General features: G+C 37.6%; 1 protein-coding gene across 2 annotated transcripts; it reads left to right on the forward strand.

Annotated features, from left to right (window-relative positions):
- The first annotated feature begins 725 nt into the window (after positions 1 to 725).
- LOC113071451 (dynactin subunit 4-like) lies at positions 726 to 11619 on the forward strand. Of its 2 annotated transcripts, XM_026244811.1 has the most exons (14): positions 726 to 912; positions 1550 to 1620; positions 1864 to 2042; positions 2379 to 2422; positions 2515 to 2622; positions 3228 to 3248; positions 3742 to 3815; positions 3970 to 4082; positions 4340 to 4449; positions 6319 to 6392; positions 6493 to 6547; positions 6738 to 6845; positions 7168 to 7265; positions 10736 to 11619. In XM_026244811.1, the coding sequence occupies exons 1-14, from the start codon at positions 778 to 780 to the stop codon at positions 10947 to 10949; spliced, it is 1404 nt and encodes a 467-aa protein (XP_026100596.1). In that variant the 5' UTR covers positions 726 to 777; the 3' UTR covers positions 10950 to 11619. The 2 variants fall into 2 exon arrangements, with proteins under 2 accessions (XP_026100596.1, XP_026100597.1); XM_026244812.1 differs by lacking the exon at positions 3228 to 3248.
- The last annotated feature ends 1955 nt before the right edge of the window (positions 11620 to 13574 follow it).

Here is a 13574-nt window from a genome sequence, read left to right on the forward strand (position 1 = left end):
GGGACACTGTTCACTGAATAAACACTAAAGATAGCCAGGGAAGTACCAGATACGGTTGTGTGAGTGATGTCAAGAAGAGGAGTCAGTGGAGCACATACTCATGACTTGTAAGAGATATTAAACAGCAGGTGATGAAGAATAAACTGAGGGAGATTAGGGTGCAGGAGATCACATTAACAGGGTTACTAAACATAGGACACAGAGTATAATATTGGTTAAACTTTTAAGGGAAGCAGGAGTTTTCAACAGGACTTAATGGATAATTAAACTATGATGTGTGTGTGTTTATGTGAAGGGCCTAAGTCAGTGCCATGTAAGTGTAGGAAAGCGAATAGATTTAACGCTGCAGTCCGTAACTATTAGCACTCTAGCGGTTAATAAACATAACTGAATACATCTCGCGGAGAACATTAGCTGGAGCTACCCTGTTATGTCTGTGGCGAATCACGCAGGTACTGAGCTACTCCGCAGCGGTACCGACCCGATCCAGTCTAAATAGTCCGAATATAAACATTTATTATAGGTGTACCGTAGTGTTTCAGGACAAGCCAATAACACGGTTTAGAAAATGGATTCATGCTGTACTCGCTTATTATATTACATTTGCAAATTTTGACTACAAATAAATTACGAACTGCAACTTGACCACTCCGGAGGAGAAAGGGGGCGATAATACACCAGTAAGCTGGATGGCAACCGCCGTTAAACTGGAAAGAAGAAGAAGAACACGTACGGTGACGCATGATCGTTACGTAGGCAGCAGGAACTCAGTCAGAAATGGCGACGTTGCTGCAGCCAGAGAAAGTTGTTTATCTCGTCCGAGGCGAGAAAAAAGCTCGAGTTCCGCTCTCTCAGCTGTATTTTTGCCGATATTGCAGTGAGCTGCGATCTCTGGAATGCGTGTCACACGAAGTAAGTACCGCGGGGTGTGACATCAGTTGACACAATAGAAGTTAGCAATGCTAAGAGCAAGCTAACGGGCTAGTGATGACAGTGTTGTTACCGCCTATCATTAGAAGTGGAACGAATTCTGCTTCTGTGATTGGCTAGTTTATCCTTCTGTCATACATTTTACGGCGATAGAGCTATCCAATTGGCTGTGTAACCAGTCAGTTAACTTCTGCACCACCCACTTTTTTAGGGATCTGACCTATTTTTATAGTCCTTGGATGTGACGAGCTAAAAGCAGTAACATTATAAGAATTCTGAATGAAATTAAATATCTGTTGTTCGTTCGTTTCCATTATGTGCATAGGTACATAAAATAATGAGGTTCTGAATTCAATGTGTTGCATAAAAACAATGTTTGCAGCAGCCTTTCGTGTTATTTTGAAGGCATAAACACTACCACACCCTGTACAGAGAGCTTGGGCTATTTTTATTTATTTATCTTACGTTATTTAAGTAATGTGTGAGGTTTACCTCATGTACAATGACGAAGTTCCATTTAGTCTTTCTGTACTTTCCAATACATGTTATACAGTTACCTTGAGCTAAAACACATTTGCTTTGTCTTATAATTATTTTTGGTGTTATTACTGTTATATAGGTCGATTCCCATTTCTGTCCCAGCTGTCTGGAGAACATGCCTTCAGCTGAGGCCAAGCTCAAGAAGAATAGGTGAGCCGCATCTGTGCTAAATATCTGACAAGCTTGTGAATTAATAACGGGCAATAATCGCAATCATCTAACATCATCTGTACTTTGGCATTTGTCATTAACTAATTACATGCTTGCCATATTTGTATGTTTTGAGACTGCACTTTTTACATTTATTAAATTAACTGATTGATAATATATCAGGTCTCATAGATTGGGTTTCCTCGTAATGTTATTGAAAGCTTTGTGATCCACTGGTTTCAGGTGTGCCAATTGCTTTGACTGTCCATGCTGTATGCACACCCTCTCCACACGGGCCACCAACATCCCAGCACCACTGCCTGATGACCCAACCAAAACCACAATGAAGAAGGCCTACTACCTGGCCTGTGGATTTTGTCGCTGGACTTCAAGAGATGTAGGCATGGCTGACAAATCTGTGGGTGAGTCCTGGCACTTCCTTGATGTGGATATATGTACCAGTGTCTGTATTGGTTCATCAGCAACTCCGATGATTTGAACTTTAATCTGTCCTATTTAATCAAAGATAGTTATTTTGGTTTAATTTTAATGGTTTAAGATCATTGTTGTATTTATGTGGGTTAATTTTATGCATACTATAAATATACATGAAAAACTTGTAATATTCGGACTAGAAGTGATGCATTCACTTACTGTAATTTTGTAATTGAGGACATTTTACTTGTCACTTTTTCTCTGGTTAGAACAGTTTAATCTTCATGCACATTGTAGTAAACATCGTTAATTTTATATTTTAGCCAGTGGAGGATGGCAGGAACCAGAAAACCCTTGTACTCAGAGGGTATGTCTAAAACAAGATCTCCATTTATTTATATTACATTTTCCATCCGACTTTCTCAAGCTGCTGACAGATCAGTTATTATCTCTATATAGATCAACAAGCTGATTGAGTATTACCAGCAGCTGGCCCAGAGAGAGAAGCTGGAGAGAGACAGGAAGAAGCTGGCACGAAGACGCCCATTCATGCCTCAGGCGTTCTCGGTAAACATTCACACCACTGTGTCTAGAAACACCCTTCTAACCTAACATTTATTTTCCATTTAGTAAGCACTAAATGGGTGTGGTTTGTCTTGTCTAGAGTCTAAACTTGGGCAGAGTCTTGTCGAAATACTAAAAAGTTACACTTAAGTACTGCTGTTTTGTGTTGTGATTATTTATGTTTTTAAATTGTGAAATTGTGCAATAAATTAAAAATTTTTTTTTGCACATTTTGTACTAAACTAAAATCATCTTTACTTTAAATTTGCATCAAAACTGGCAAAAGTTTACTAAACCTAGCATGGTTTGACGTGACTACAAAAAATATACATTACAGTTTAAAAGTCTGGGGTTAGTAAGCTTTTGTTTTAACCAAGGATGCACTGAATTTGGAGAAGTGAAGGCTTGAAATGGTTTATTTTCTAACCCTGTGATACGTGACTGGTTACTGACATCACTTTGAGCTGCATGTCTTGTTCACTAATGCAATCCTTGTTTCCTTGTGCCACTTTAATGTTTGGTTGAATGCATTTGTTTCACTTGATTCTGTCTCTCTCCTTTTCTTTGCTTGTGCACGCTGATATTTTTGGTTTTATACCCCTCTCCAGCAACACACTATTCACGTGGTGGTGAGTGGTATTTTTTTCCCCACAATTCTTACATAAACACTAAGAAGTTCTTTCTTTCCCCCAAGTCCTTCCATCAGTTCAGCATGTCTAATCTGTTACTAAATGACTTTGCTGATCACATGAGCTTCACTGTTGCTACTTGGAATTCTATGCACAATCGAATCTTTGTATTTGGCAGGCGATATCTTTAATGGGACAGTCAAGGTTGGCTGCTATTAATGTTTGGAGTTTATTAATGATGTTAGCTGCAGACTTATTTGATTTTATAGATTTAGAACGAGATTTCACCCAGAATCAATCATTTAGTCAATCAGTTGGACAATCTTGGAAAGCAAATGTTTGTGTATAAACTATGTTAACTATTACTAAATGCACAGTTTCAGCAAACACTTTGACACTAGCATTCGTCTAATAATAATAATGAGCTGTACCTTAAACCTACAATAGCTCTTTATTATCATAGACTTAAGTGGTCTGTATTTATGTCTGAAAGGAGAAGTATGGACTGGGAACCAGACTACAGAGACAGAGATCTGGAGCCCCAATCAGTGCCCTGTATGGCCTTTCGTGAGTATTGCCTTTCAAAAACAATTGTTATGGTACATCCTTCTGCTTAGTGGTGTTTAAAGGCAGGTTTAATTATGTTGAGTACCAATGTAATTGATTCATCACATTTAAAATTATTGTGGACTTTGTCTATATGATAATGTATTATTTTCAGATTAAAAGAAGGGGAGGACCAGAAGGAGATCACTATAGAGCCAGCGCAGGCTTTGGATGAAGTGGAGCCCCTGCCTGAAGACTATTACACTCGCCCCGTCAACCTTCCTGAAGGTTGGTCTCATCCTTGCTTCACGCAGTAATACTACTTCATTACTATTTAAATCTCATACCATTTGTAGTGCAGAAATCATAGGCACAGCCATATATATCCAGACTGATTTTGGAGGTTGCATGTTCAGGATCAAATGTGTAAGAATGGAAATTGATATAGTTGAACCAAAATTTGCTGTCCGTAGGCGATCGTGACTAGATCTTATTGACGTGGTTATAAGATGCATATTTTAAATGTTACTTGTGTTTCAATGCAGTAACGACTCTTCGTCAGAGGCTGCTACAGCCTGATTTTCAGCCAGCAGGAGCTTCACAGCTGCACCCCAGACACAAGCACCTGCTAATGAAACGCTCTCTGCGATGCAGGGTATGTTAATACATCCACAGCTTCTCTTTCACTCAGAAGAAAGCCATTCAGGAAGCTGCCATTGAATTACTGAGCTGATATAATTCAGCCTGATTTTCTTTTAAATAGATTACCATGCAAAAGTTTGTATTCTGTAGTTTTTTTTACAAATACTTTTTGAAAGGAGTCTCTTATGTAACCTGTATAAAAAAAATAAAATAAAAAAAACATTGTAATACACTATATTTCCAAACGTATTGGCCCCCTTCTAATGAACAGGTTTGACTACTTCAGTAATTTTCATGAGTACAAATCTTAATGTTTAACCATATAAAGATATTCTAGGGAATTGTTTGCTTCTTATTTTATGGCAACAGTTTGGACAGGACCCTTTTCTATTGTAACATGACAATGCATCTGTGTACAAGGCAAGGCTAAAAAATAAATGATTGATTCTGTCAGTGTGGAAGAACTTGTGTCAGGTCTGCATAGAGCCAAGTCCTAATCCCAGCTGGACACCTCTGCTGTGACTTTAAACGCAGACATGGGCTTCATTTATATAATGTTGTGCAGAAACATCCTAAAATGGATCTTACAATCATCTCTCAAATATGCATATGTGTGATTCATAAAATGAAGATATGCACAGAAACGCATGTGCATCTCTCTTTCAGATGTGAAATCAGTGAATCGCAAATGAATTGTTTCAGCTCTCTGCCTAATTAATGTCATTAAATGTAAAAGATCACCAGTCATCATCCAGATTCTTTAATATGCAGCAAGCTGCAAGAACAGCTTTCTTTAAAAAAAACTTGCAATACTCCGTCAAGAAATGTATGTGTATGTCTGCTCAGACCCTGATGTGACACTAAGCACTTTTCCACGTCAAAACCAGTTTTTATAAATATAAGCATTGACGTGGATTTAAGCATGCACATGCTTTATAAATGAGGTTCCTTGAGCCAAAAACTCATTACCAAACACCAATGAATTATTGGGACATCCCCTTCTTTAGAACAAAAAAAGGCACTTCCAAAATTGTGGCAACAAAGATGGAAACATAATTCATGTACATAAAATTTGTATTTCCATATCAGTTGCAACAGTTAGGAAGTGTCTAAATGACTGTACCCATACGTACGAGTCAGTGGTGTTTGGTTATGAGTTTGTGGCTCGAGGTCTGCATTTAAAGGCACACCAGTGGTGTTCAGCTGGCATTAGGACTTGGGTTTTATGCAGACCAGTCAAGTTCTTCCACACTAACTGACTTTTTCAACCTTGCCTGTTCATTAGAAGGGGGTGCACCAATACTTTTGGCAATATAGTGTATATTTTAATAAGTAATTTTATTCCTGTAATGGCAAAGCTAAATTTTGAGAAAGCCATTACTCCAGTCTTCAGTGTCACATGATCCTTCAGAAATAATTATATTTTAATAATCTCCCCTAATTCCCTATTCTACTGGGTATAATTACTTTCCTGTCTGATATGATTGTATTTCTTTCTTTCCTTTTTTTTCCCCATAATGTATGTTTGAGACTATCTGTATGTTTCTGGACATTGGAGTAACCCATGAAAAAATATATAATAAATCATTCTAATAAAACAGTGATAATAATAAGAGCACCAAATCAGAATATTAGAATGATTTATAATTTGTTTTGTTGGTTACTCCAATCTCCAGAAACATACAATGCATCCTTGCTAAATAAAAGCATTAATTTATTTTAAAGAACAAAAAAATTCTTAATCCACAAAATACAAATGTATATAAAATTATAAGCTCTTTGAGTTCATATTTGTATTGAATTCCTGTGAGCTAATGTGCAAAACTGTTAAATACCACTTTAAAAGTGCTGTTAATTACTGTTCCTCATCCTTTAATTTCAGAAATGTGAGCACAATCTGAGTAAACCAGAATTTAATCCAACTTCAATAAAGTTCAAAATCCAGCTTGTGGCAGTGTAAGTCCTGTGATTGTGACCTAAATTCTCTCATTTGCTGTTCTTAGAGCGTATATTTGATGAAATGAACCAACTAACGATTTTTTCTTCTTCTTTACAGGAGCTACATTCCTGAAGTGAGAATCATGTCCATTCCAAACCTGCGTCACCTGAAGGCAAGTTTGAGTAATGCTTGGACACTTAACCCAAATTATGCAGTTTATTTATTTGTGTTCCATTTTTAATAAATTGTAAATAAGTCAAGTCTTTTGAGGCTTAGTCTGGTTACTCTTCTTTGACATTTAATCTATTGACTTATTTTTTTTTTTCATTTGTAAGTAATTGTAGTGTTTTGTTGTAATACAGGAGAGTCAGGTTCTGCTGACCCTGACCAACCCGGTGGAGAACATCACCCATGTGTCTCTGTACACCTGTGAAGAAGGAGACCCAGATGATATTAACAGCACTGCTAAGGTAAAACACTACAGCTGAGCCTATATCTTTAACAGTACATTTAAATTATAAGGAATTTTAAGAAGTGTATATGTCCAGTAACGATGGCTAGTGGTTGTTTATTGCATTGGACAGGTGTGTTTATCTAGATTGAGCTGAAGCTGAAGCATGGCTCTCCAACAACAACCACTCAGTTCAGTCTCCAGACAGACATTATTAACCTTGAGTGGGCCACTGCAGAGGAAATGATAGTCATTACAGCCTCACCATAAATGTGCTGCAGTGCGTCATTGCCTTGTGTAGTGCCCCCATGGTCTTATGATGAAATATTGTTGTTTAATAGGTGCTGGTGCCCTCAAAGGAACTGGTCCTGGCAGGGAAAGATGCGGCCGCTGAGTATGATGAACTGGCAGAACCTCAAGGTTTCCAGGATGACCCAGAGTAAGAACCACCTCTGCTGATGGATACTGAGAGCAGATAAACCAGTTTAGCAAATTTATTACCAAGAAGATGAGATTGCAGTGATACAAAGTCATTTATTTAATACTAAGTAGGGCTGCATGTAATCTGCTTTGAATTTGAACATCAGTAGGGCCTTTCGCACCACTTTAGTTCCAGATCTAAATTTACAGTACTGAAGTACTGGGACGATTTTGCGCGAACTGTTTCCCAGTAACATTTAAAGGGTTGTATTTGCATTGACAGTGTGTACTAGGATGTGACGTAAGCTGGTCGACAGCGACGTCATTTGTGGGTGGTGTTCAACAACGAAAAAAAAGAAGAAAAACATTAACTACAGGAGGATGGAGGACGCTATGATCGCAGCTGTGTCTTTGTTGTGGCAGTGCTACATTTGCTACAAGTGCCTGCACTTCAGCATTCGTACATTTATTGCTGTTTACCATACTTGTGAAATAAATTGAGTTTTGAGTGTTTACAGTATGTTACACGGCATTTTAAATTGTGGCAGGTGAGGGTGTTTTCGTACGTGTTTGGCCAATCAATGTCTGCTTACGTCAAGGTTAGTACCAGTTGTGCTGGTTAGACCCTGCTCCGGAGTAGGAGCTAATTTGGTTCTCGAAAAAGGCAGTCTGGTACTAAAATCGTACCTAGTTCCGGCGGTGTGAAAATGCCCAAAAGTGGGTAGTTCCACAGTTAGTTCTGGTACTATAAAAAGGCACCGGCGGTGCGAAAGGCCCCTAGTCATTCACTAAGTGAAACCCCTAGTTCCAGAAATATTTTTTGGGTATTTTGATGATGCTTTCAGGTACTGTATGACTTTTCTTTCTTCTGCTGAACTCAGAAGAACACATTTTGAAGAATGTTGGTAACCAACCTCTTGCTTTTCCTCATTGACTTCCATACTAGTCAGTGGCAACCAGCAACTATTTGGTTACAAACATCCTTCAAAATATATTATTTTGTGTTCAGCAGAAGAAATATGTTTAAAACAACTTAAGGGTATGTAAATTATGACTTTTGATGACCCCCTTAAAGCTGCGGTAGGGAACTTTTGATGCTCTAGCAGTTAATAAACAGAACTTCTTGCGTCTTGCGGAAGAACATCGTAGCCGGAACTACTTCTCTCTGTTTATGTCTATGAAGAATCACAAAGGTACTGGGTTACTCCGCCGCGGTATCCCCGAAGCAATCTAAAATAGTCTGATTAAAAACACTTATTATAGGTGTACCCTAGTGATTCAGGACAAGCTAAAAACACGGTTTGGAAAATGGATTCATAGTGTACTCGCTTATTATATACATTTTTCTACATTTTGAACACAAACAAAGTTACGGACCGCAGCTCTGATTGGTTGTTTCTTACCGGGAGCGCATGACTTTCTGCAAATGGCAATAGGAGCACTGGGAGGAGCCAGAGGAGCTTGATTTTTTTCACAGATTATCTGTCTCATATTCTACTGTCAGGACATAATGACAGGTTTAATAAATATGTAAAAAATATTTTTTTGCAAAAGTTCCCTACAGCACCTTTAACTATAGCTGTATTTAAATCCATTCTGTGAAATTCTGCAATTTCCTACCACAATCAGTTTAGAAAATGTCAAACTAAATTCATTATTAAAGCATTATCAACCGTGCATGCAGCATAATGCTGATTACCACAGAAAATAATAAAATAAAAATAATATAATAAAACCCCGGGTTTTGTTTCAAATCAGAAATTGTGGTTAGCGTTAAGGTGCTTACAATGCAAAGTAATCTGGGTCTGTGTTTTAAAAGGTTTTAAAAGGTTAAATATAAGTGGTTTAACACAAATACAAAGCTATAGGATTTATTTTCCAAGCTGTTCTTTTTGAAGTTGGGATACTTTTTTAGATTAACCTCTGTTTATGCTTAAAAAAAAATATTGTTGTGTAGTTATGTTTAGTATACAGTTATGGCTAAAAGCTTTGGCGGTGAGAAATGTTGTGTTTGCTGCTTAAGTTGTTGTGGAGTTCATTGTGTAGAGTGATCAGATACATTTTAAATAATTGCTTAAAGCTTCATTGGCCAAAAAATTGAACACTTAACAAAAAAATGTTCATCCTGACACAAAATTACCAGCTGACATTAATTGATCAATCATATCATTAGCACATGAGAAAGTGTGAATGAGTACTAGCCAGGTTAATAATTATCATACTAATTAGATTGTAAGAGCAGACTGATTGCTATAAAGGGAGGGAAGAAATGCTTTCATTCAGTGTTCTTGTTTGCAATGGTCGCTTTGCAAGAAACATTGCAACAAAGAATATTGCACCTGAAAGAACCATTTACCAGATCATCAAGAACTTCAAGAAGAGAGGTTTGACTGCAGTGAAGAAGTCTTCAGGACATCCCAGGGTGTCCAGCAAGCACCAGGACATCTCCTCCTGAGGAGTCCGCTACAGAATCATGTCTCCAGCAGTGCAGAGCTTGCTCAGGAGGTGTGAGAGCATCTGTACGAACAGTGAGACCAAGGCTTGGTGTCAAGAAGGGCAGTAAAGAAGCCACTTGCCTCCAAGAAAAATGCCAAGGACAGACTGAAAATCTGCAGGAAGTACACGAAGCAGAAGCCTGGTGCAAAATGATTTAATTTGATGAAGCTCCCTTTCGACTGTTTGGGCAATCTAGAAAAATTAGTTGTTTAGGGAAAAAAAGCTGAATGCTACCATGTGCCCTGTGTCGAGTCATCCTGAGAAAATCCATTTGTACTACGGTTGCTTTTCAACGAAGGCAGTGGGCTCTTTCATAAGAATGGTATCAAAACGACCTGCAAGAGTGACTTCAGCCGTGTCGTGATCCATGATTAATTTGGTGATGATCTGTGCATTTTCTTGTATGATGGAGCACCATGTCATGAAGCAAGAGTGATAAAGAAGTTTCTCGAAGATCATTACATTGAAATTTTGGATTTGTGGCCAGGCAACTCCCCGGATCTCAGTCCCAATCTACAAATACTGAAGCAGCAAACTTTGCAAAACAAAATTTGTCACTTCCAAAACTTTTGGCCATGATTGTAGTATATCACTGTTGTAGTTACAGTGGATAGCTGTACATACTGTAGGCGTAAAACTGTCCACCCTTTTTGTGGAATTCCGTACCCACTTATCAAACTTACTAACTCCTAGAACAGATGTTTGAGGGGGGTGTGTGGTAAAGAAACCAAAGCTATTCGTTATATTATACATCAGAATGATTTTGAAACTGATATTTCAAGTTAAAAATGTAAATAAAGCATGTTTAAGTTTTATTTTTGAGGTGAAAGCCAAATTTATTTTCTATGGTAATCACTATTATGCTACAAATGCTTTTGAAGTCTTGCATTTAGTCTTTTTTTTTTTCTTGGGATGTCTGCCTTTTAATCATCTGATATCATCGGTTCCTGTGTTTTTACTATTCACGAACAGTCTGCCCTCTTGTATCTTCAGTGTGGTGGCCTTTAGAAAGTCAAACAAGATTGGTTTCTTCATCAAAGTGATTCCGCAGAGGGAGGAGGGTGATGTCACAGTCGCTTTCAAACTCCGACATGACTTCCGGAACCTCGCTGCTCCGATCAGACCCACTGAGGAGGGAGAAGCCACCAGTGAGGCCATCTGGCTCACACATCATGTGGAGCTTAGCTTGGGCCCCCTGGCAACTTGAGAACGTAACACACATGAGCTACACACAAACATAAACGCACTCAGACACATAAACGGAGAAGTTACACAACGTGGCACTAAACTCACAAACTTACACAACCTCTTTCTTGCTCATGAAGACTTGTGTAAATATTATCTCACACACACACACACACACACACACACACACACACACACATCACTTACAGGAACAGTTACCTAACAGTACACACACTAAGCCTACACTTGTGCTAGTGATCTCCTTCTCGCTCTCTGTTTGTAGCGCCCCCTGCTGATAGATCTAAATGCATGCGATTAATACAGTGACATCATCTACTGTTATATTTCACGGTTCCAACTCTTGTGTTAATAAACACATTTGGGTTAATGCTTTATCTAGTTTTTGTGTTAATTTAATATTTTGTATTTGCTGTAAGACAAGCAGAATGTTACTTGCAGTTGTGTGTCACTAATAAGTGAGACAAAGTCATTAGTTGTGAAACACGTTTGATAACCAGCTCTGTTTATCCTGCTATCTGTATTAAATCAGAGGGTGAACACCAGTGTATTCAGCTTTACTTAACTGTCTCATGGTAGTCGCTGGAAGTCCTGATTTAGGTTTTGATATGACCGCCTTAAATGTGGTTGAGCAGTCTTGTGCAATAAAATGTGAGAAAAGTGATGGACCTGGATGTGTTGTTGTTGTTGTTGTTATTATTAGTATTCTTAGTAAAATTATTCAACATGGCTGTGTAGTGTAGCCCTGTTGAGTTTTCCTTTATATTCTAAAAATAACATTTAAAACATTTACTTAAAGGTATACCCTTTTTTTTTATTTACAGGAACAGTTTAAATAATGTCTATTTATATGGCTCTCTTTTTGTACACTCATTTCATTATAAAAAAAAGTGAACGGAGACTATGGCTGTCAAATGATTAAAAACTTTTACTCATAAAAGTAGTTGAATTACAGCATATAATTTAGTTGAAGGCTTTGTGTGAGGACCCAAGTTTAAGTAGTTGTTCACTGAAAAGATCTACCGATTGTGTTCGTTTGAGTCAGATGTTTTTTTAATGACTTGGTTGATCCAAGTTACAAAACCAGTGAATCATTGATTCATTAACATATGCTGGATTCAAAACGACATGCTATTAATTTTTGCCAGTAAGTATTAGTATTTTTCATCCAAAGGATTATGTAAAAGAGAGGTAAACAGCTAATTTGAGGGAGGGACGATTAACTAATGAAACAGTTTCGGTCGGTTTCTCACACAAAGCAGTGTCATGACTTTCAAAATACTTAAACCTGACTAACTCCATTACTTTAGTGATTTGTGTTGTTTTGTGCCTTTTTAAAGCTTTAAAGCCTCTCATTGCCCAGTCATTAAAGACACGAGTGACCAGGATAGTGTTCAGACATTCTCCTTTTTCTGTTCCACCGAAGAAAGAAAACCACATAGCCATGGAAATGAAATGACATGACAGTGAGTAATTGAAGCATTTTAATTTTTAGGTAAACTTTTTCTGTAAAATTCAATCAATGTTAGATGGTGTCCACTAGATGGCAGTCTATCAAGGATAAAACGTTTGGTCTTAATGTTTGACATTGTGCAGTCAACAGACCAGCTTGTTAGTAAATGATCCGTCTTAATTACTTGAAAGCAACATGTTATTAGCATGTTATTGAGTTGTAATTATTATTCATTAAATGCTGTTGATTTTTTTAAACTTAACTGAATGCTTAAATGTAAACTAGAGGCTTTAAATGGCCTTATGTTCAGTGTTTAGACATTCATGCTTAAATGAATGTACTTTCCACAGGCCTTAATGTGCTCTTACCTACTGAAGACAAGCAAAGCCAAGAATAAATTGACTTAGTCAATGGAACGATTCAGAACTGTGAGTCTGTACTGTCTGGCTAAACATTTACTGCCCTGTATTTTACAAATTACACAATATCCCCCACTCTGTTTTATGTCATAGTTCTTGTGTCCTAACTAAACAGCACGCTGCACTGTAGTGCGCACACATTACAGCACACCTGATTGTTATATTTTACAAAGGTGACAAAGTATGGTCTTATAATGCCTCTCACAGTCTATAGCAATTGTGCTGGGGGAGTCTGGCCGTAGAAATAACGTGAGCTTCAACAGTAATTGGCAGACCTTAGTGTTTCTCTGCACTGTTGACATTGGCATGGTCTAGTACTCACAGTAAATGATGTGGATATGGAAATCGAGACTTTTTTGTGTTCGTTTTTTGGAACAGTAACCAGATGTGTTTTGTCTCCTTGCTTCGCAGATAATCATCTTAAACTATGGCTCTATTAAGAAAAGGAAGCCGTAGCTTCCATGTATGACGCATTCATTTTTCTTCATAATAGTCATGTCTGCGTACACCAGCAAGGCCAAAACACTTTATGTGCTGATTGTTAAGTTTTTTTAAAGGAAGATAAATTTAAAGATCTTTTGAGCTTTCGAAAGAAGTTGGTGTAAAGAAAAAAATATTGAAACTGAATTTGATTCACATTTATATAGAGTATGATAGGTAAGCATAGCTAAATAAACACAGGCAAGATACACTATTCATTTATTGTTTTTCATGCCTTTGACTCCATAAGTAGCATATTGAGTTTTTGTTTTAATCA

Source organism: Carassius auratus, unplaced genomic scaffold (genome assembly GCF_003368295.1).
Source record: "Carassius auratus strain Wakin unplaced genomic scaffold, ASM336829v1 scaf_tig00007321, whole genome shotgun sequence".
Classification (NCBI taxonomy): domain Eukaryota; kingdom Metazoa; phylum Chordata; class Actinopteri; order Cypriniformes; family Cyprinidae; genus Carassius; species Carassius auratus.